Raw genomic sequence first — 24,820 nt, 5'->3', positions numbered from 1 at the left:
GCAGCACTTCTTATTTTTTCTGTTGGATTCGAGAGACAACACAGTGGAGGAGCCAAAAGCACAAAACACGGCGCACTAGAGTGATTATGAACAGAAGATATGCTCAATTAGAGCAACAATGGAAGGTTGTGGGTGGGAAGCAAATTCAGATGTCCATTCTGTAATTTGTCACTGGGCCCTAGAGGCAGTGAGCACATGACCGAAATGGTCAAATTCAGCAAATTCACCCGTGGAACCGATTCTGTGTATGCTGCAGCATGCTTTTCAATGAACTGGCCAGGCATGAATAATTGCTTCACAAATTCCTTTTCTGTCAGGCTCACGGGGGTCATTGCCCTCCTCAGTTTCTGATTCAATGAATTTGGTTTTTCAGGAGCCCTGTTTATAGTTTTCATTTTCCTCTGTTTAACTGTGTGTATATGAATCTGACACCATCTGTGCTTAAATGCAAAATACTGCATCGTTTTCCGCATATACAGTGATTAGCACATTTATTAAACCCCCCGACCAGTGTCAGGTTTAAACCACAGCTGACTTAAATGAACGATATTCCTAATTACAAGAATAATTTCTTATGTTTCTGTAATGGGTAATCCGCCAGAGTGTGCAAGCTCTTTCACTGAAATGAATATTTTAATATAAAACATGATTATAGCTGTTTTGCATTGGTTTTCAATGTCACTGTTTTACTAAAAAGTTTAAAAAAGTAAACCAATTAATTATTTTTTGATTAAGATGCCAAATTACAGTTATTTAGTTGCATCCTGAACAGAAAATAATTGGTCGAATGTTATGCTTGGTTAATTTCTGACTTCTCAGAGGCATCCAGTCCAAATTAGGTATAAAAATGTGAATTCAGTTTGCTCTCTGCCTGACAAATAACAATATAATATTTAGTTTTAAACAAATTTATGACAGATTTCTAATGAATTTGTTAAACACTGCACTTTTCCTAACTTGTTTTTGCAGGTTTAAAAAAAAAAGTCTGTCCAAATATTTTTTCTTAAGTCAGAATTTTAAGCCTCAGTAATGCCGATACTAGTTTTTTTTTTTTTTTCCCACGCTCTTTCCCACCGATGGGGAGTTTCCACTTTTGACTCTTTGACACACTAAAAGATAAACTCTAAAGCAAACCTATCCAACAGCCCCACACAAGTATTTATTCATCAAACACAACAAGTCTAGTCGGTCTTTTAAAGGGCAATCACAGCAGGACCGTGAAGATCAGGTCTGATTGCTGCAATTTGGTAATTAAGCAAAGGGGAAAATGAAAGTGCACACTTTAGAAGACCCAGTTGAATTGCACTAAAATGAAATTCCTTCACACTTCATAATCAAATAGCACACCATTTCCATATAACCAAAACAATCCGTGTTACTTCATATACCTGTCGTGCCTTCCATTTGCCGAAACTGTGACTCGGTGCAGTAAGTGACAACAAAAGAAAGGTTAACGCAAAAGTCAAATTTCCCATCAGATGGGAGAAGACCAGTAAAGTCAAGAAGGGCTCCATGAATACTCTCGCCTGTACTTACTCTAATCGCTCTCTCAGAATATCACTCCGGCCTCTCAGACCGATGTTTATTCTTTTTTTGCTCAACTATTTCAGGATCAAAGGAGCATTTTATGACCACACAGGTGCTGTAAGAACCGAAAGGGCTCAGTCTGTTGTGCTCTTTAAGTAGTTTGTTCTTGGGGGTATTGAGGCTTATTTTTAGTTGTTACTTGTCCTGACTAAAAACAAAATTAAACACTTAATATGTAAAGTGAGATTTCAAGGCTTCAAAATCCATACCACACCTTTAAACTATAATTTCCAGTGACATAAAGTGTGTGCAAACTGGTGTTTATGTTCAAAGTCTTATGGATAGAACAGACGAAATAGATTTTCATCAACCTTTGTAATCATAGCTTTATTTACTGTTTGTTTAAGTATGAAGTGACAGCTTGGTGACGCAGTGGTTAGCACTGTTGTCTTTCTGGAACAACAGGAAGAAGGTCCTGAGTTTGAATCCAAAGGAGGTCGGGGCCTTTCTGTGTGGAGTTTATATGTTTGCCTGGGTACTCTGGCTTTTTCCCACAGTCCAAAGAAATGCAGTTAGTGGGGTGAGATTAACTGGTAATTCTAAACTACCTGTAAGTGTGAATGTGAGTTCAAATGGTTGTCTATTTGTCTCTCTGCGTTAGCCCTGCAATGGACTGGTGACCTGGCTTTGTTGAACACTCCAAAATTAATGTACATCCATATCAGATAGTAATTGTGTATAATTAAGCTTTGCCTGGCGTCTATGGAAACTAAAACATGAATTTGAAGCAGCTTCAGAAATATGACCCATTTTTTGCACAACTTACTCTAAAGCGGGGGGTGGGGGGCAACAGAAATCCTGTGGAGGTAAAATCTTTTCTTTTTTTTCTATCGGTATAGAAAAAACTAAGCTAATAAAAAGGTTTCTGGCTTCAAGGGTTTTTTTTCTCCCATCTCTTTTGGCCATTTCACCAGAACATGTTCAGCTGCCACCTGTTGGATTTCAGGCACAGATGATTTGTGTCTTTGCAAAATGTCCTAGTTTGTTTTCTAAATTTACCAACATTTACACAAACTTAATTTGTCAAAAACAACACATGGCTTCACTCAACATATATAGTATATGCATGCATCAGATCCCTAATTAAATCACCATTCATCTACTCTGTGACATCTAAAAACAAACAGTTGTTAACTTAAGTTCACGTCTACATAATGTTATGGTTTCACAGAGCAACCTGATTCTAAGAGTGAATACATACTGTATTCTAACATTTATGTTTCTGTTCTCATGTTTTATATTATTTTATTATTGATTTTGTTCAAACAAGTTTTCAAATATAAAAAATGTTAATGTATTGAAGACGCTCATACATTAACAGTAGGTGGTATTTTAAACTGTCAAGTATGATTCAACAGCCCAAACTCCTGCTGTACATGTTCTGCTTTTTATACATTGCCCAGTTGCTATCACCATATTATTTTTCCACTTTACATTCATTTTGTAATACATAAATATTAATTTTTCTTTAATTAATATTCTTTAATTCTTTCTTTAATTTTTTCTAATAAAAAAGGGGGAAGAGTTATTAGAAGCTGATGGAATATCACATCATGTTTCTCGCTGAAGGCAAAGCAGTGCATTTCTAGGCTGTTGTTTCACTGTTTCACTTACCTGAGAACACACAGCAGCCAAGTCAAGGTGAAGATGGGTAAGACAAAGGCAATGACAGCTGAGGAGTGAAATGTGTTCAAGAGCAAAAGGATGAGTAGATGGCATCGAGAGCGTCAGCTCTAACAAGATGTCCTTGAACCAGCACTTGAAACGGGATGTGCTCATTGCCTCAGGAAAATCATTCGCCTACAAGGAAAGTAGATACTCGATTTGCCTCAGCTCTGCAAAAAGTACTATCCACAGAATCGCATATGTCACAGTGAGTGTTGGACCACACCCATAGTCAAACTTGGCTTTCAATTTGTTGTCAGTTACACACCTGTAAAGGTTCGTGACTGTATCTTTCAGTGGTTGAATGCTATTGTGTTGGCAAAATCTGTCCAGAAAATGACAGAAAGAAAGACAGACAGATAAACACCTGCCAAAGCACTTAAAAACCATTTTTGTTTTAGCTTCCGCTGCAGCAGGTGTCTCCAAGAGCGCACACACAACTCTATGCCCACTTGTAGCTGGTTGCCGGCACATTTTTATACACATGAGTCTGGCATGCTCAGGCACACAGAACATTATATTATACAGACTGCAGAATTATGCCTTTGTGTGTGTTTGTGTGTAATATCCCAGTGTGATGCTTACACCACTTAGGAATGAAGCTTTGAAGTACTTTGAAATTATGGTGCAACAGATTGCAGTTGTTGTACTTAAGAAATGCAAACAGTATTTTAAAGGAATTCAAATGGGATGTTTTCTTTTCAGCAAGAACTTTGGCAAAGAAACGCATTAAAAAGCCTCATAATTGCAGTTGAAGCATAAATTGTCTATGTTAAAGGTGTTATTTTAGCATCACAACACCTTAATAATCAAAGTTAAGTCTGATATTCTGCAGTGTGATTAGCCTTGGCTGTCATGAACATATCTTGTGGACCGTCAGAAAAACCTCTCACTCTATAATCCCAGTGCATAATTAATGCTCTCGGCATATTTCCAAGTCTCTAATACACACCTTTTTTCCTAAAAAAAAAAGTGTTTAACTCATTTTTTTCTCAGTGGAGTGGATCAAAACGCTAGCGTTTGCTTATTCTCTCCTCCTCTTTCTCAATCAGCAAATTTTCCCTTTGATCTTTTATTCATATGATTAAGTCTGTGTATCACCAGACTCTTCATTTTACATTTCAATATATGATGAGACCATCTTTGAAGTAGGGTCTGCTGCAGTGGAGTGACTTTGGCGAGCAACTTTTTTTCCCCTTCATTTTTTTCTGTCTGTAGTGTTGCCAATTATTGCCAACTTGGAAACATTTTCCATCTTGTTAATTATCCATTTTAAGTAGTTTGACCCTGAGTGTAAACACACACACCCACAAACAATATGCATGATTTTCATCTTACATGTAAAAAATAAAATACTCCGATGCTCCAAGGCACCCTATTCCCTATATTATATCATTCTTGTATCACCAGAAATATGTTATCTCTTTCATGAACACATATTTTTTGTATCCATTTAGATTCAGTATTCATTACATTTCCCTTTTTACTGGTGCTTCTGTGCTCCCTCACATGTATTTTTCAAATGCTTATTACAATGCTTTACCCTTGCGCCTGCGTCTGTCTTTTTCCCCCCAGTGCCAACAACCTCAATTCATCCTCCCTGCCCTCCTTTGCCTGTTTGCCCTTCCTTTCTCTCACTCTCTTATAGTCACATGTCTTTTCTATCACACCCCTTTATGTTTGACACCATTCCTAAATCAATACCTTTAACCCTTCCTCTCTCTCAGCACATCGCCACCCCCGAGCTGCCTCCGCCTCTCTTGTCCTACTATTTCAGACTTTTCCTCAGAAGATAAAAGGTTTAAGAATGTTTAATGTCAGATGTGTGAACAAAGCACATGAGCAGGCTCAGTCAGCCAGGATTTGACTGAAACCTATATAAAGCCTAATGAGGGAAAGACAAAATGTGGTAAACTTCCATGTAATAACAAGACAAAAGTGGTAGGATTTGACAAAGGTGAGAAAGGAGGGAGTGTGTATACGTGTAAGCAATAGGCTGTGTAGGGAAACTACAAAATATTGTGTAATTCATATTTTATGAGGCTTTTTCTTCAACTAAAAATGGATCAAAATTGTTTTGATGTGTTTGATGTTGCTTTTTATCCATATTTATTCAGACCATGTACCATGACTCATAGCTCAGAGTGTTGCCCTGAGCTAAAGTGCTAGCATTGCACTGATGATGATCTTGCTAGGCATGTCAGTGAAACTGTCAATGCATATTTTTGTCTCTGTACCACCATGTAACCTGATACAGGATTAGGCGTGAAGGTTTGTTTTTCTTTAATTGCATGATTCACATGACACCGCACGACTGATTCTGCAGAAACACGCCTCTTTATAAACCCCGGCCTCTGTCTTTCACTTCCTCTACACCATCTACATCTCTTAGCACAGAAACACTGGGATGTTGGCTGACTTTACAAAAGACATAAAAATGTATGCAAATGTACACATAAGCATGTATGGCCATTTTTGGGGGGCTCCATGAGCACTAAGAATGCTTAAACAAACAAACAAACAAAAAAAAGAATCCTGGTATGATTTTATTTGAGCCCCAAAAATACCCAATGTCACAGACACGGCAACTCTGATTCCATCTCTATCCCCTCTACCCTCTTACCCACATGCACACATATCTTCCCTCTACTCCTTTCACCTGCCCCACCTACCTTTCCCTTGCTGCTTGTGTACTGTAGGTGCACACCTAGAGCAATGGAGCAGCTGAACCCAGCAGTGGATTAGCGGTAGTGTGAGAGAGGCCAGATTCAGAAATATTCCTCTAGGGAAGTCAAGTCAGCTAATCCGACCCCGGTGCTTACTCTATCAACGCCCTCACAGCTGCACTTTGCCCCAGTACATACAGACACACATACACACACGCAAACAAAATACAACCCAGGCGTGAAGATCCCAACTTAGATGTGAATGCCAAGGCCTATACCACCACAATATGTGTTCATGAAAGCAGACACATACTGAAGGGTATATGCGTTACATGCACACAAGCGGTTTGACACTTTTATTCAAACATGTGCACGCACTCATGCATACACAGAATGCGGGATACGCTGCAATGGTAGAAATCCCCCTAACGAGGCCCCGTGTGGGAATGCAGGAGTCCTTTGACCTGTGTGTGACACCGAAATCTTTCCAGGTGTAATAAGAAAATGCTGAGCATACTCACTAGTACAACAACCTATTTGGTCCCTAAGAGTTAGAGCAGTCTGACTGGCTTTTTATTCAGCTGACTGATTATCTGGATGGTTAGTAAACTGGCCCCCGGGCTTCTTGTTCCAGTAGTAAGTACGTAAAGGTACCTTTAGCAGATGCCTTTGAACTTAAGTCCATAAATATTAGCACAAATGCGCCCCTATTCCCACAGAATACTCATCCATGCTCGCACAGATGTATGCAAACACAGGAGGATGCATGTTCCATTTAGCATTTATGAACTATTAATACACAGAGGTGAGCACACACCCACAGATGCACACAAAAACAACAGGAGGATCAGGCAGGAGGCTGTCTGATTGCTCATCAAGCAGCAAGGACGAGCTGGCGAGAGGCATCAATACGACTGAAGCCCACTCTCCTGGGCCCACCTGTCGATTACAGTGGTGAAGACAAGCCGCCTAGTGCCTCAATGCATTCCCAGCAGCCTCTGTTGAGCCTGTAGACACCTGAAGAATTCTGATGCCAGGAGGGAATGTGGGACCTTCCACTTCACACTGCCAGATATGCAGCGGTTTTCCTCTGCAGCGTAAACCATTGCGATAAACAACTCTACAGAGAAATGGAGCAAGGATACAAATCTATCGCTCCTGTGATAGCGATTCAGTTTGTATTGGGTAGAAAGAGATAGATTAATATCTAGCTGTCCACAGAAACATGTAGAATAAGATTTTCACAAAGAACTACAATACATTTCTTAGACGCACAATAAACAGGGAATAAAATGCAATTCACGAAATACGATGGCGATAAAGTGTTACGGCTATTTACAGCACAAAAATCCCCAATAAATCTTGTAGAGTTGTAATTACAAATCCTGATTCCCCACCATTTGGCCTGCAGAGCTGAATTATGTTTTTGCTGTTTATCTGGCTGAAGGACAACAATCCCATTGCCCTCTACAGCCTAATAATTAGGGAAGATTAGAACAGGATCAAGCTGTTTTCCCCATTTGCTCTCCCAAGGGACTGAAGGGTTATGAGTGTGAAGTTCATCCTGTCTAACCTTGTACACGGAGACATGAAAAGAGATGACTATCATGATGCAGATTTAAACTTACTTGTCCCTTTCTTTCTTTCTTTCTTTCTTTCTTTCTTTCTTTCTTTCTTTCTTTCTTTCTTTGTATAAACAGTTTGAATGTGTTAAAAAGGTATTAATGTATGTATTAAGTATTAAATTAAAGTTTAATATTTTTGGACATGTCGTTTTAAATGATAAAAACATCAGTTGCTTTCCCTAACAAGGCGCTGGTTTTTAGTTTCAGCACCATGGACAGCTCTCTTACTCTACTAAAAGCTTCTTTCTTTTTTTTGCTTCTTCTTAATTTTCTTATGAACTTACCCTGCTGATTTGACCAAAATAAATCTAATCAATAAGGAAAGAAATATTGATTTTTATAGAGGTCATTGAAACTGCAGTTGTTAATTGGGCCATGTTCAAACCGAAGTTATGCACAATTGATTTGAGTCCGATCTGATATCCAAGCTCTGTTCAGAGCTGCTGCTCTCACACAGTCGAAACTTGAGGGTGTTGGATGTTCACTGCAATCCAGGAAATGTGTCATAAATATAGGAAGCGAAGCTTTGTGTGTTGGAGTTAAACGCTCTCGAAGCAGCTCTATCCGAATGTGTTACAAACATAATGATGTTCATTCTATGTGCAATCACGGCCCCTCGCTTCACTGCTTCCCCTTTCCTGTCCGTTTCAAAGCAGAGGTCGGCGACTCTTCCGAAGCTAGATGGCAGAAGAGCCCCACTGCAGCTGAGCTGCGCTTTGCGCCGTCATCGTTCCATCTTTGCATTGCAAATTGCCCAACCCCATCACTCCCAATAACAGCTCCTCTCGATCTCCAAAATGAAAATCAGAGTTATGGTGGGATTGCCTACCAAGCGTATTTCTTTCATCAGCTCTCGGGACGGGATGCTGCCTGTCTGAGTCTCAACTAACACCCCCACACCCTTTCCACCTCCAACACACACACACACACACACACACACACACACACACACACACACACACACACACACACGCTCTCATTAATACAGTACGACTCTTTCTCAGTATTTGCATTCTTCTCATAAAGATACCTCCCTCCTTCATGCCACCCACACCTTGCTGTTCCCACTTCATGATTTGTTACCCACACATCCGCCAAATCATACTTACACAGGACGCTCTCCCTCTCGCACCCTCCCCTCCCTGCTCCCACCGCCACCTTTCCTCTCTCACTCTGCCTGGCTCAATTGCCGATCGATAAAGCCAGCATTCAAACTGTAGACCAGACTCTTCTCCGTCCTCAGCCGGTTTTTAGGGATTCAAAGGTAAATATGTTGAACGGCAGACACAAGAGCGCGCCAGCAGAGATCTTCGCACTTGATGCCCCTCTCAACAGAGATGGTTGAGCCCTCGTCCAGGTTGCTGTGGTCCTATCCTAAAATTCAGTCTTGCTCACTTCTCTCCTATCAGCTGACGAAGCGCGGCGGGCGGCTCTGCCTGTTTCTCCTCTGAGAAGGGAATCTACTTAAACCCCCACAGAAAGAGAAAACTGGCCATAGGTTACATGTTTTAGTTGTGAACATGAAGGGGATTTACAGAGACGGATACTACGACGGATCTATTGAACTACGGGACGTTTTCAACAGGAGATGCGTTAAATGTGGCAGACGGGACTTTGTTCAAGCCAAAACGATGAGGATTAGAACGGGGATTGTTTTTTGGAACCTCGTCTTCTCACTGATGTTCACTTGTGTGAAAGGTACGAGCCACTGCCGCAATTCTCTGCATTTTCGAATGCGCTTGGTGTGCCTCGGTGTGTGTCTGCGTGCGCGCATGTGTGCGTGCGTGCAAGAAATCACAACCTTTAACGTTACAGACGTGCACATAATAGCCTACCTCGGCTCTCTGGATGGACTTTTAAGGGACACATTTCGGCGGTTTTGCGCTCAATGCAGGCTTTGACAGAGTCGCTCAATAGATATTCTTGCGGTAGCCTACGCTTCTTCTAATAGCCTACGTGAGCTGCTTTGCTTAGTAGGCTAACTAGTGAATTGTTGAGGCGCAAGTGCACGCGCCGCAGATTGATCATGTTAAGAGATTTTGATTTTCTTTTGGGATAAAGCCGCGCGCATTTTATCGTTTCTGGGTCGAGTTTTTCAAGTATTTATGTGACATTTGCGTCAGGCCGGTTTCTCACCAGAAACGTTACTGAACCCATTCAGGGACCGAGGCAGGATAAGTGGTGTAGAACCAATTTGTTGGCTGGTATTTATCGAAGTTGCCAGTGCAGGCAGGTGTAAGGTGGGCTTCTTAGTATTCTGGTGGCTCTGTCTCTGTGTCTGACCATTTCAGTGCTCGATGTAGCTGGTGAGGTAACAGCTGCTTTAGTTTATTTTCCCTCTGTCTTCTTCTTATATGCATCAGCAAGATTTAGTCAGACCAACAACTGCACTAGTAAAATGCCACTTTCCCAGCAGTTTTCAAAATAAAGTCCTTAAAAAACGACTTTGAGCTCGGTTGTGTCATCTCTCTGTTTTTATTTTAATTAGATTCATTCTGTTCACTCACTACAGCTTCTGTAAAAGTCAGTCAAAGCGACGAGTGCTTATTTAGCCCACTGCAATTAACATGTCCTCATCCGCTGTTCAATGGCACGTAAACATTTGCAGAAAGCAAAAATGAAATTCTCGTGCCCTTGCAGTGGAGTTACATGTCGAAACAGAAGTGTGTGTGTGCATGAGTGTGTCTGTTTGAGTACCACACACTACTGGGTGAAATTCTCATTTCTTACTAAAATCACACGCAAAGAGCGAAAGAGAGAGAAGCAAACAAAATACCCCCTCCCCAAACCCCCAAAATGTGTTACATCTGAATGTCTTTGCGTAAAACACATTAACGATGTTTTATGCGTGTGACTGAATGGCTACCTATCTGTTGCATGCATGTATTTATTTCCGAATGTGGGGACTCACAGATATTAATTTACATGCAGATTGCTCGCCCTGTGAGTAATTCCAATGTCTGTCTCTTGGGGGTGGATGAGATGTGCAGCATGCAGAGTAGCAGCGCCCACCAAGAATGAGCCAAGTCGAGTGGAGCAGAGTCGGGCACAGTGCTGTTTCATCACCACCCACACTGTGGCAATGTCAAACCTTGAGGCCACTGCCAATCCTCCTAGTTCTGTTACTTATTAGGGAGACAGCCAGCCAGGAATTGGGGGAGGGCGTGGGGGGGGGGGAGAGGAGGAGGAGGACGTGAGGAAAGGGGAGAAGGCCTGGATCTTCTTTTGGAAAAGAGTGGAGGAAATAGTGACACGGCGCAATGAGAGGAAGAAGAACTATGGAACAGTTGTTGTTCCTCAGCCTCTGACAGTTGACACAGTGTTTGCAGAAGTAAAAAGATATCTGCTAGATCTGGCCTGTGACTCACTTCTCCTTCTAAGATAATGATGCCATAAAAAAGACTCCTATCTGGCAGGGTTTGTACAACAGCACTTTTCTAGAGGTCCTTTTTCAGTGACTATAATTAGATTATTTTTGAGCCAGGATCCTGTCCTGGGTGATGCACAGTTCTGATTCTTAGGTATCTCCATCACCTGTCTAAATCTTGGCACTGTGCACATATATAGTGAAGTTGAATGAAAGTTTTGCAACTTGTTGTGCAGAACAGATACAATGTCACAATTTCATTAAAAAAAAAAAAAAAACTCATTGCAGCAGTTCGATTAACTGTGGAAATTCAGTGCAACTTGGTCATATCCTTGAAGAGAATATAATACTGCGTATACAAATTGAAGAGGATAAACTGTAGACATTGAAGTTTTTTGTGATGGTTTTAAAGATAAAGTCCTTAAAAACATGAAGAAATAGATGATAAAAATAACTGGTTCAAACACCAATTGAATTCCTTTGCGCTGACAATGAACAATCTGTCTCTCTTCCCTTGGGTACAAAAGCGGCCTTTGTCCGTTTTTTTATGGTTGTCGCAATGCGTTCATCGATCAGTGGACAATCAATATGTTCACAACAATAAATCTTCTGTACTTACAGAAGAAATGGATAATATCATGTGAATGTAAGTGGTGATGCTCTGAAGAACCAGACTGTGGTTATGTGCACAGCATGCTTCATCTGCCCCCTTTACTCGTATAGTGTTTATGATTATTAGAATAGTGAAGCAGATGGATGCTGTTTCACTTTATATTCATACTTTTTATGGATTTAATTAATTTTCAGTGGTATTTTGCATATCAAGATCTGCTCAGACATTCATTTTTTGTTGCTTGGGTTTTACAAATGAAAATTAGGAAGGTGTGTCCTCATAGGAAGCTGAAGGGGCAAAGAGAGCACAGAGGCACTGGGCTGTATCGTGGACCCTTGAAAAGACAATGAACGATTAATGATTGCGAGCAGATTGTTGAAAATTGTCCATCTGTCGTGTGGCACTGCTTCTGTTTATTGTGATTACATTGTATTTCTGACATTTTCTTCTATCTATCACGTGTGTGTGTGTGTGTGTGTGTGTGTGTGTGTGTGTGTGTGTGTGTGTGTGTGTGTGTGTGTGTGTGTGTTTATTAAGTCTATACTGGGCAGTCTCTAATTATTGGTAATCAGGTGGGTTCTACACAGACTGTAATCTGGCCACTGAGCCCTTGATGAAGACTTTATCTCAATGTGATTATGTAAACAGGCTGGGAAGGCTGCTGGGGCTAATCAGGATTACAGTTTGTCTGTGTAATTATATTCTATCTTGTGGGAATGCTGGGCATTATCCAACTGCCTCCAAGTTCCACAAAAATGGTCGAAGAAGATGAAGAAGTACAACCCATACAGTTCCAAAAAAGTTGGGATGGAGTTTAGTGTGTAAATAAATATGCATTCCAGTGATTAACTAAATCATATAAACCTATATTGAATTGTAAATTGTACAAAAACATAATTTTATACTTGAAATGTAGGCATTTTTATTATTATTATTTAAACACTTATTGAACTTGTGCTACAAAAAGGTAAAGACCTGACAGAACATCTCATTGCTAATTAGGCTGACTGGCAACAGGTCAGTAAGATGATTACTGAAGGACACCCCAGACTGACTGTTTCTTTCAAATGTAAAGGAAAGACATTCTGGGCAAATTGTTTGACATTCCAGCATTTAATAAGATGTCTTTGTGCTAAATTAAATACGGATATTAGATGACCTGCAAATCAGTTTCGTCTGTATTTGCTCAACTTTACAGAGTCCCAAAATTTTGAGGGGAAATAAAAAAGAGAATTTTACTTGGATGTGTTAATAAGCTCTTTTCCTGGATGATGATACGTGAACTTGGAACAGCTATGATTTTACGCTCTGGCTTTCTTATGTTTCTTTCAGTGCTGATATCTTAATGGATAGTCCAAGTGGCATACCAAAGTAATATTCAGTTCACCCACTGGCCGCTCGCTCGTGGCTTTAAGCCTGGGCCAAGCTCTTAGATGTTGCTGACAGGCCCCTGTGAAGCCTGGATATAGTTTGCTTCTTCTGATGAAGTCTGTTTTAATATAACTAGTATTCTTGGGGGAGATAGACTGGCAACATCTTGTATTCAGGAAGATAAACAGCTCACCGTTAGCTGAGATTAAATGCAATATGTTGAGGTGAGGCCAAATTGAGAGTCAAAGCTACAAATTCAAGCTGGACCCTGTTGTGCACATCAGGTGCCATTTTAAGAGAGGATTAAACTCATAAATGTCTGGAGTTATACTTATTGAAAGAAACTTTTCATTTATTTAACAATATTCATGCATTTCTCTTTGAATTTGAAACAAATAAACCAAAAAAAGGAGATAAGTCATGGGAAAGAAATTTGGAAACAGTTGCAGTTGTTGGCCCTAGTTGGGAAACACTATTGAAAGAATTTTGCTTACACATCAATTAAAAGGTAATATTGTAAGAGATGATATTCTCATCTTTTGTTATAATTCTTAAATGTTTCTACAGTGCAGTATATTTTCAGTAGTACTAAATTCATAACACATGCATGTGTCTTCATGGATGTTCTTTCTCAGTGCCCACCTGTTTGTGTCTGTGGTTGTCAGCTGAAGTTCTGATGTGTGACAGGAGAGCACTGTCTGGGAAAATAAATGAAGCAATGTGAAGCTAACTATAAAGCTAGATTGCTCAGTGGCTGTTACCATGAATCTACAGCATGTTTTCTCAAATAAACTAAACCAATTTGCTACCAATGTTTACAATGTTTCGGAGGCAGCACATGGAGATTATATAATCCATGTACACAGACAGGTAGACCAAGAACAGGCTTTTCCCCTTTAGCAAATGAATTATTAGATTTTTCAAAAGGTAGCTTTGTGTTCTTTATATTTGGTCTCACAGAGGCTGTGCTTAATTAAACAAATTTCTTGTAACAAACTACAAGTGGCCTGTCAGTCTTACTCGATGTCAAATATCAGTGGCAAAGACACACAAAAGTATGGAAAATGTAATATAGGGACCTGTTTGCATGGTGTGGTAATAACTTGCTGTTTTACTAAAGAAATATTGGGCCACTCTCATTCTCTGCCAGTTTAGTTACCTCATCCTGGTGCTGAAACTGAGACAAGATGCTCACAGAGTGGCATCTTAGAAGCTGCTGAATTCTTTACAAATACTTTAATCTGAAAGTTACTTCTTTTTATCTCAAAAATAAAGTCTCTTATGCAGTGTTACAGGCGAGAAGACACAATAAGGCTTCTGCTGTGCATAGTGAAACAACCCATAGATTAACTAATAAGGAATTCAGGGTGTCATGCTGTTTGCCTTAGCTTTTTGTCCTGGCCTGTAGAGTTGCATTTCTTTTAAGCAGTTATTCATCCATTTCCATATCTGCACATATTGGGTTTGTTTTTTTGTTTGTTTGTTTTAACTTTGCCTGTTTAACATGGTTTGTCTGGTTTGTCCAAAATGCTTCTTCTTTCAATTTTCTCCATTGAACCAGGACTCGCTTTTTTCATAAAAGCATTAATAAGTCATCAGTTAGGTCCATTTAAAACACAACTTGGGTTTTAATATGCTGCAAAACAAAGACCTTACAAGGCGGCAGCCCAGGCTGAATAAGAGTTTTACATAGAAAAGATAAGTGGCCAGATAAAAAACAAATTCTTATCCTGTGCGTCTTTCTTATGTCTCTTCGGGAAAAGTGAAGTGTTGATGTTATTGTTTGTTTGGGAGATTGGAGGCTTGAGCGACAGGCATCCTATTAGATGTGTTGTTGGCTCACAGTTTTGTGTTGTACAGCAACTCTCACAGCGGTGGTCTGGCATCAGGTGCAATATGCCTCAGTAGCACTTTGAGGATCTACTGGTGTCTAGCCATAAAATACCATATCTGCTGGGAAGTAAGTAAAGCACGATGAGCTAGAGTAGTAGTTATTAAACTAGGCCACACAGACACACAATCGCTGTTATTTCTGTACACAACAGTGTGTGTTCATACTTATGCATGTGCCAGCTGGGATTCAGCGTGACAGTCTATTTGATTTGGCCATTTTTCACCTGAGTATGTGTGTGTGTGACCATGCACTTATGCATGTGCCAGCTATGTTTCAGTGTATTTGATTTTACTATTTTTCAGCTCAGTGGTTGGCAATTCAAAATCGCCGAATGTAATACTTCATAGCCCTTTCCCAAATTGCAGTGACACACTCATGAGGTAATAGTGATTCTCTAGGAAGCCTCTTTTCTGTTTTTGTTGTAGGGAGCCCATTTCCCTTTCATCAAGCATGCAGACAAGCGTAGTGAGGGACTGCGATAATGCACATTCTATCAATATGAAATGTAAAGGTGCAGTACAGCCACGCAGATAACATCCTTCTTTTTGAGGACATCAGTCTAAGATTCGTGTCTGCTAAAATTGCTGTTCTGGTTATGGTGAAGAAAAATGACTCTCTCTTTTTCACGCAACACTTTAAGTCTGTAACTCAGAGAACAGTTTTTGATAGCTCTAAGAGAAAAGTTCATGAAATTGGATAGCAGACCTTCAAGATTCATGATCCAGAGGTATAACAGCAAACAAGCAACAAAAAGAAAGACAGGAGAGAGACTCTCTCTTTCTTCGCTCACACACACACACACACACACACACACACACACACACATATATATTCTCACATATATCTCTGTTCTTTTCAAAAGCTATGATCATTGAAGAAATACGCTATAACAGTTGTACAGCAACCACTGAATGACTACGACCACTCGATCAAACACCAACAAGTTTTAAAAATACCCACAAAACCAGCAGAAAATTTAGTACTAAAATTTCCACTTAAAATATCCATAGATGTGCAGATTTTGCACTTGTGATGTAACTGTCCCAACCTATTATTTGGTGTGTCGCACAAAGCAATCTCCCCACTGGAACACTCAGTAAACATACTAAGGTTTAAGGTCATTGCTGATCCCCAATAAATCAAGTGCAGCTTTGATCCTGGTGTCTGCAGCTATATTTGGCTTTCGTTTTTAGCATTTTGTGAAAGAGTCCCTTCTGTTTGGATCACAATATTCAAAACGCTCCACATGAAAATCCCAGCCTCAATTAGCTTGACAGTGCAAGATTTAAAATCAGCACTCTGAATCATCAGCACCGTGTTACACAAGGTCCTGATGATTCTGTGGTTTGTAAAGGTTACGGAAGCAACAGCAATACAGGGACTTTGCAGCAAATGAAGTCTATGAGGATATTTGTTGACCTTTGCTTTGCTTTGCTTGGAAAGACCTCCTTCTTTACAGTCAGTGCTGTGTAACAGGCCTGATGGATATCTTTATAATGGCTGATTCACCGTTAAGGTCGGGTGCAAATCAATGCAGGTTTTTTTTGTGCTAAATTTGATGGCTAGGGGAGGTGCTATGGCCTTCCCCATCCATTGTATTAGGCCATCATCGTGAACAATGATGAAATGCCATCCAGACCAAGAGCTGTCCTTGACTAAGCATTCACTACAATCATTCATGAGGAAATGGAGTATCAAGCAAGCAGAGAAATTACATCAAATACATGTGGGGGGAAAAGCACAAGGTGCACAGCTGTCTTAAGTATCTTTATGTTTAGAACACAGTTGTGCATGTTTATGCACTGCAATTGTTTTACAATGTCTTGCAACAGTTGCAAACATTTCTAAGTTGCTTTTGACAAGAAAAGAAGAAACCAGTTCCCCTCGTCCATCTGTAGTTTCGCATATGTGGGGGGACAAATGTAAGTCGCTTTGTTTCAAGGCATCTGCCATACATTTGAAATGCAGTGATGCACTCTGACATTGTCTGACTTTGTTTGTGTAGCATACTTTCCGTTGACACTTTTGTCCTTTAACAATGCCTAGTAGAGACCTTTATCCAAATGTTGCGCTGCAGTGTGTGCCCTTGTTCTTCTTTTTATTTTTTTCCCTCGACACCTTTTAGAGCGACATGCAATTGATGAAGAGCAAATCTGCAAAGCATTATACATTGTTTCTCAGTAACTGATACCACTTTGAGAATAATGTGACATTTTATTCCATTAACGAAAACGCTCACACACCTGTGGTGCTCGTGGAGGGGACGAACAACATTTCTTTTATTGTGGGGAAGCCTACACTGAAAGCCACTAATTAGAACACAAAAGGATTTATTTTAATACTACACTGATTGCTGAAGCTTTTTGTTAGATTAGATAAATTTTATTGTCATGTGCAGCCTGCCACATAAAACGGACAAATAATACACAGTCAGTAAAATAGAAATACGAAACAATAGACAGCAGATAAAGTTAATAGACTTCAAGGGCAATATAGCAAATGGAACACAATAAATTTGCCAAACTAAAGGCCGCGCTCTTTCATCAGAATGCAACAGTTTCACTGCATGGGGAGAGAAGAGACTCTGTGTAGCAGTTAAATCTGCCCTGCTGGATCCTGAAGCGACTACGGTGCAGGTTAAACTATGCTTGTTTATTTTCTGTGCCTATTTAATGACAGTCTGTTCAAAAATAGTCAGTTGGGATGGGCAATCTCTCATACCCATCAGCAACCATCCATTACCCAGTGGCCTGTTTGTCACTCATAATAATGCGGATGGCAGTAAAATGACTGCTCCTCCCCTCTCCTGCTGCACATAATCACTGCTCTTTATGGCCCAATACAGATCTGCATTAATGGCGGAGGACAACATATTGGCTGTTTACTCGTTCATGGTGCACCAATCATTTCATACACCAGTCCATGTACTGAAAAGCCAAAAGTGCTGTCTCTCATTTTCCTCCATGCCTAAAGTAAATCTTAAATAACCCACTTAGCATGCAACAAATTTGTTTAGCCCTTGAAAATAATAGGATATTCTCGATGATGCATAATATATTTTGTTTACAAAATCAATCTTATTTTTCTTCCCGTGGTTCATTAACTGGTTCATTCTGCCCCAAATCTCTGTGCTCACTACACAAAAAGAGATTACATTCAATAGTTCTCTCTCACCCTTTTCCTTTAGTGAGAAGCACAACAAGGCCAACAACAAATATACATATGCATACTCAAACACGTGCACGCACCCACACGCACATAAACAGAAACAACAGCACATACTCATTGCACCCTTAATTTAGATTGACAGATACCTTCGGAAATCTCATCAGAGCTGCAGACAGCTGCCATTTGTCTGTCTTTGTCTTGCACAGCAAGTATAACAATCTGTTATCAGTTTCAAAAGTGTGGTGTGAAAAAATGGACCGTACTTGTGTGCACGTCCAAAAGGCTAGGGGTAAATGTAAGCATTTGAGGAACAGCTGGGGCCATTCTTGAGATGTCTGTCAGGCTGCCTGGCCGCCTGCTGAGGCCACTGTTTCTGCCAGACTCATGCATTATGATACTGATTCATATTTTTCGGAACCATATTTTCCCTACTGTGCAATCACAGCATGTTGCTAATTTGGTTTCTCATCACAATTTCTGAACATTTTTGCAGCGTGGCACTAACATGGGGTCAGTGAAAACTCTGGGGATTGCCTTTCACAATTGAAATGATGATGGAGGTTAGAGCAGGCAGCTGAGCGGTCACAGCAAAATTCAAGGATGAGATACTGTTGGTCTAAGTGATAAATTAATTTAGTGCATGTCCTCTCTCCTGCACAAGGAAGCGCATGTTGTCGTTGCATTTTCCTTTGAAGTAACAAGATGAATGCTTACAGTGTTCTTTTTATAGATGCAGCTTTTATGGAGCTGACAGCGCTTAACATATTACAAGCTTGTATGATTCACAGCATTGAAAAGGGGGATTCTAATTCATTTGGGGGGGGGGAAAGGGGGGGAAAACAAGGGAGCCAATAGATATGGGAGTTGCTGAGAAGGAAGGAGATAAAGAACAATTCTTGGCAGAGGGGAAAGTGAATTAAAAAAGGCAAATAAGACACACATAAGTAGGAGAAAAATTTTAACACAATGGTGGAGAAAAAAAATAACAAATGGCGTGAGACAGTTTTGAGAGTTGAAGCAAGGATAATGACAGATGAAAGGAATACATAAAGCTGAGGAGTAGAAAGTGGGAGATAAAGGTAGAAAGAAGGGGGGGGGGGAGATATCTTGGCAGTGAGCATCTGTTCTGTCATCCCCAGGACATCACAACAATCAGCCACACAAACACTTCTAAGCAGTTCACACAAACAGCTTTACTCTGAATAGTTTGCGACATTAATCATCTAATGCTTGACAAACATAGAAATAATTCAAGGACAAATAGAGCTCTTTTGGGTGGCGGGTACAATACAGAGGCAATAATAGTAGACTTTTACCATTTACAGGTTAGTTTATCAAAGACCAGCACAAAACGTACAGGCTGCTTCACTTTTATGTTATTCTTCTGTCCAACACACTGTTAACACACAGGTACAAAACTGTGTGCTGCCTTTCCATAGTTCAAGTTTAGTTTACTTTTAAGCAGTCGTAGTTCTGTAGCACTGATGTAAGCTTCTGTCTCTATCTATCTCTATATATTTTTACTCGACTGTCTTACAGTCTCACTCGGCCCAAATCAAATCAAATGTCAGCAGTATTCTTTTTGTTATAACATTTAAAGAGGTACCCCAGTGATTTAGGAACACAAAGTGAAACATCAAAGCACCAGAGAACAAGATCTCCTGACTTTCGTCCACAGCATAGGTCAAGTTACAAAACACTGAAACCTACCACATTTCCCATAATGCAACTTAATAGCCTATTTTAAAACAGTAAAGGGGCTGCTACTTATATAGTGGTGTTCTATTTGCTTGAACAATTAGAGATGAGATAAGATTTATTTGTCCAACAGTTGGGAATTTCACACTATAACACCAGCAGAGTGGACAAAGCAGCATAACCTAACAACAGTAAGGCCATCTATACTACAAGCCTCATTCTCCCATTCTCACAAGCTCGTTTTTCTATGCTTAAGTGCTTTCTGTCTAACAGTCACACTCCGATGAACGCATCAGCAGCAACTCCGGGTTCAGTATCTTCGCCCAAGGATACTTTGTCATGCAGACTGGAATATCCAGAGATCGAATCACCAACCATCCGATTAGTAGACAACCTGATCTATCTCCTGAGCCACAGCCACTTCAGAAATACTTTAATCCCACCAACCATTCTCACTATGTTATTAGATCTATTCTAGTCACAAGTTTTAGTTTTAGTTTTCTTTGGGTTTGAGTCATGTCTCCAATGTTTTTGTAATGCCTGCCTTTCTCTTATGCCTTGGTTCTTTTTCATTTTTGTCTTGTTTAGCATTAGTATTCTTGTTACGATTGGCTATTTCCTGTTTTAATTTGAGGGGCTGTTTCTTTTTTTGTCCTGTGTACTTCCTGTCTGTTGTGCCCTGATTCCTTGACTGTTTTCGCCTCCTCGTTGTTAATTGAGCTACCATGTGTTCCTCTACCTGCTGTTTCTCATTAGTAATGCTGCACTTCCTTTTGTCCTCACTGAGTAATTTTTCTGTTTAACTGCATGGATCCTGTTTATTGATTCATGGATTTATTTGGATTCCTGCTTTCTTAACTGTTTTTGACTTTGTTATTTTGTGCCTGTTTGTGTCAGCCATTAAAGTTTTATTTTTCAGCCGTAAACAACCAGAAACAGACTTCATGAGGGTGGTTTGAGGCCCTAATATCTTCTAATGAGCCCTGTGGTCACTGCCTGGCAATGTGGAGCCCACCTGGCATTTGCCATAGAATACCAGAATTGGCAGGTCCACCGCTGTGCCCTGTGCTTTTCACATGAGCACCCTGAGCAGATGACAGAAATGAAAGTGTCTGGAGAAAAGGCAGAGAACATTATGATGTCTGTCACATCGTTCAGCATGATCGGTGATGGTGGTCCATGCAGGGACTTCTACTGGCTAGGCAGCTTGACTGCCTTTGGGTACTGGGATGGAATGTTTGGGCCTATTCTAAGACCCTATGTTGGTGCGGTGGGTTCTGGGTTCCTCCTGGTGAATAGCAATGTGGTGAGAGTATGCAGCAGTTTCTCAAGAATGAAGGAACTGATAGCATTGACTGGTAGCCTGACTGAAATCCAATAGGACATCTCTGGGACATTATATTTCAAGCCAACCAATGCTGCAAGATTGTACCTCAAAGTGCAGTGATGCTCTGGTCCCTGACATTGTCAGGCATGCATTGTGTACATGGGGGCCATACAAACTACTGAGTAACATTTTGAGTTGCTATAATTAAATTTTGGCAAAAATGGACTAGCAAGCCACATCACTTTGAATTCAACCTTCTGTAGGCTGATCATTTTTATTTCCATCAAATGATATAACACATTACCCAGTCTATATCAGTAAAAATATATTTATATATTTTAAACAGTGCATATTCCACTCATGGCAGGACCTCTTTGAATACAGCATAGGCAAATTACCCAAACTTTATGTATAAAATTTGTTGAATAGCCTTTTAAACAAACAACCCATGTCTTTTTCCTGTCAATAATTCTGTGTAAGACTAAGCTTGTAGACTAAATGGAATGTCACAGAACATTATGTTAATTTTATTTGGCATGACTTTCTGTGGTAATGACTTGGTAAAATTGAATTTTGGCAAAATGTATTCAAAAATATTTTCATAAAAACAGCAGAGATCACTTGGAAAGGAAACAGAGCCAGACATCAGGATTCGGATAGTACTTTAATAAGCATTTTCTCCCTGTACAAACCAAATCTTTGTAATGTAAAACAACAGTAGTACAGCTGCAAACATTGCTTCTCAAATTTTTGTCTTAGTCAATGTCAATGTTGTCTTAGGAAGACATAAAATTGGAACAGCACAGCACCTACAAATATCACATTACTTATTGGCCAGACGTGTATGTCATGCTGGCAGATTTCTGGTCCTGATTTGCCATCAAAAATCCACATTTTTCCACCCATGCTCATAACTTTGGTGGCTCATTGATGAGAGCTGTTCTGGCAATTTATGATATTCCCAAGAGTGCTTGAATGCACATAAAGCACCATGTCACAGGTTGGATCATGTTGACCGTGTAGGCGGCGCATCAATAGTCCAAATTTGCCATGATTACCCAGTTTGCTCTGTGCTGGCGGAAATAATTGCAACTTAGATATGCAACAAATCTTGGCAAGAATTTGTCTCCTCTGCATTTAGAACAGCAGCTCATCACCAGACACTTTATTTTATGCATTACATATAGAACTCTACTGACACACTACGTTTGTAACTGTTTCTATGAGAAAATCACAAGAGATTACATAAAAATGAACATGGGTCAGGGTGGACAGTGGGGTGGAGTGGGGTTAAGTTATCTGCACAGTATTTGCATGAAGATGTACGGTTCTGGGATTCTAGGCCAGAACCCCTGTGCTTTGCTGGGTCATGACCCCGTTGAGTAAAAACTGCTGAAAAATGCAGTATTTCAGTGCATTATCATATATTTCATAATAGACCTTGTTTTGGTAGCTATACACAACTTCCATGCTTTTCTTAAAAGTAAAAAAATGAAATGTAACAGTCTGACAAGAAGGAAATTAATTTTTTCACTTTGCTTCACAGTTTAACATTTTAAGTGTTTTGTCACTTCAGTTTATAAAGCAACCAGATTATTATCTGTCTAGTTAGAGGCCATTTCAGTGGCACAACTGCCAAGTGATCTGTGTGTTTGCCTTTTTCCCATACTGCAGTGTGTGTGTGTGTGTGTGTGTGTGTGTATGTGTGTGTGTGTGTGTGTGTGTGTGTGTGTGTGTGTGCGTGCAACACACTATGCAAAACATCCTTTACTTACCAAGTGTGAAAAGCTAATTACACAAGGGGTAAATTGTGGGGGGTAAACCATGCATCTTAATTACGTTTGCATTTCATTAGACAACATGCAAGATAGCCTGAAATGAAAAGGGGACGCTCTTTGCATTGTGACACAGTGTGCATGGGAGCAATTTTGTGTAACTACGGAAGTACTCTGGATGTGGAAGTGTGGAGGGAATAGGTGTGATATTGTGAAAACAAGGTTGCTTAGTAGTGGCACTTACGTTCCTTTGCATCAACACTACAAAGGTTAGCAAAGCAACCAGATTACTGTAGCTTGACAGTGATGGTATGAGGTTTAACATAATGTGTCTAGGGTATCAGTTCTCAGTAAGCTGGTGCAAGACGGATGACTAATCTGCTGTTAAAAGCTTGTAGCACCAAATCAGAAGACTTTACTTGTTGCCTATCTCTGGCACTTTTAGACCCTATAAAAAAGATCACAATCTTTTTAAAAGCATCCTCAATTATACATTTTTTATATTACTGCAGCTGCAGCTTTCTGCATTTTATTGTCATTATTTGATCTGAAAGAAAACAGAAATCATAAATGGAAACACAAAACTTGGCTCTTAGTCAGCTGGTTGCCAGATTTCTCTCGTAGCTTCTGCCAGCTGAGAACAATAGGGATTTTCCAAACAATTTGATCTCAGTTAAAGAAATATTGCACATGAACATCATAGGGTGCATTCAGTTGTTATGAACAAATGCTATTTGGAATTGTCTCTGTGCAGGCCTGTTTAAAATATCTCTTTTATTTATTGCTGCTTGGATGCTTGCAGCAGACGAAGTTTATCAAAATGAAGTACTCTTTTTGTTTCTGTGCTGCAGAGCATTTTACTTTATTATTCTTCAGCTGAGAGTCTCACACAAACCCATTATATGCATTGGATAATGATGTTGTGTTTGTTCTCTTTCCTTCCAGGTTTTATCCATTCTTGTGGAGGCACTTTAAAAGGCAGGAATGGGACAATAGAAAGTCCCGGCTTTCCATATGGATATCCAAATGGAGCGAACTGTACCTGGGTGATTGTTGCTGAGGAGGGGAACAGGATTCATATAGTTTTTCAATCTTTCGCTGTGGAGGAGGAATATGACTTTTTATCTTTGTATGACGGGCATCCACACCCGGCTAACTTCAGAACGAGGTAAGGAAGCGGCAGTGCACCTTGAAGGCTGTGTTTGAAAGCTGGCAGACTGGGCTGGAAAGATGCAAGGGAGAGAAGCCTTCAGTGCTCAGTTCTGACAGAAAGTTTATCTGTAGGCTGCACATGACAAAGGCTACTTATTTTCTTCAGGGAGATGTCAGGCAAGTCTGATGTGGTGTGCAAGGGGTGTTGTGTGTCCAGTCTTTTCTGACATCGTTTTGAGTGGAAATGTAACCGCCTTCTGAAAACTGAAGATTTTTTTACTGAGGAGAAGGGAAGTGCTGCACGACTCTGATGGCTGATCTGACAGGTGCTCTTCAGTTAAAGTATACATAAAAAGACAAAGTCCACGAAATCCTGTGTTGGGACGCATGGGTTAGCTCACTACCTATCTTTTTTATTCGACTGCTTTACCAGAGGAGACAGAGGTGGAGACAAACATCAGAAAAACATGAACATCAAACACAAAGATTTCTTCCTGTTGCTTTCTCTGGTCACTGAACAGGCAAACAACTTTTTACTCAGTGAGCTTCCTAGATTCTTACAAAGTCCCTGTTGCTTTGCATTTTCAGGCGGCCCTCCTTTTAGTATTTCCCTCTGAAAGTATTATTTGGACAGTAAATTCACAGAATTTTTCCAAAATGGGCATCCATGTACAGAAACAGACGTACTAACTGCTCAGGGTTAAATTGACACGTTTTCTCAGATAACACCATTCTTGGCCATTTTTGTGGTACATGCCTTCCTCAAGGATTGTGATTATTAAAATATTGCTAATGCTTTTTATTGAACACACTAATCACCAACTCAGTGCTCAGTGAAGCCATCAAACTGTGCAAATTGGTTTAACTGTGAAGGTTTTAAGCCAATCATCATTGATGTGCTTTACGAGAAAA

General features: G+C 40.1%; 1 protein-coding gene across 3 annotated transcripts in view; it reads left to right on the top strand.

Annotated features, from left to right (window-relative positions):
- Positions 1–8,621: 8,621 nt before the first annotated feature.
- The window catches only part of csmd1a (CUB and Sushi multiple domains 1a), an 80,724-nt gene continuing 64,525 nt past the window's right edge, over positions 8,622–24,820 (top strand). Inside the window, exons 1-2 of one of the 3 annotated variants that reach the window (XM_085176342.1) lie at positions 8,622–9,241; positions 23,702–23,924. In XM_085176342.1, coding sequence (XP_085032468.1) covers positions 9,064–9,241; positions 23,702–23,924 — 401 coding nt within the window. In that variant the 5' untranslated portion in view covers positions 8,622–9,063. The remainder of the gene's footprint in view (positions 9,242–23,701; positions 23,925–24,820) is intronic. The other 2 variants (XM_085176344.1, XM_085176343.1) reach the window with 2 other exon arrangements.

This window comes from Neolamprologus multifasciatus, chromosome 11, assembly GCF_963576455.1.
Source record: "Neolamprologus multifasciatus chromosome 11, fNeoMul1.2, whole genome shotgun sequence".
NCBI lineage: Eukaryota > Metazoa > Chordata > Actinopteri > Cichliformes > Cichlidae > Neolamprologus > Neolamprologus multifasciatus.
Note: the sequence above shows the minus strand (reverse complement) of the source record. Positions and strands in the feature narration are given on the sequence as shown.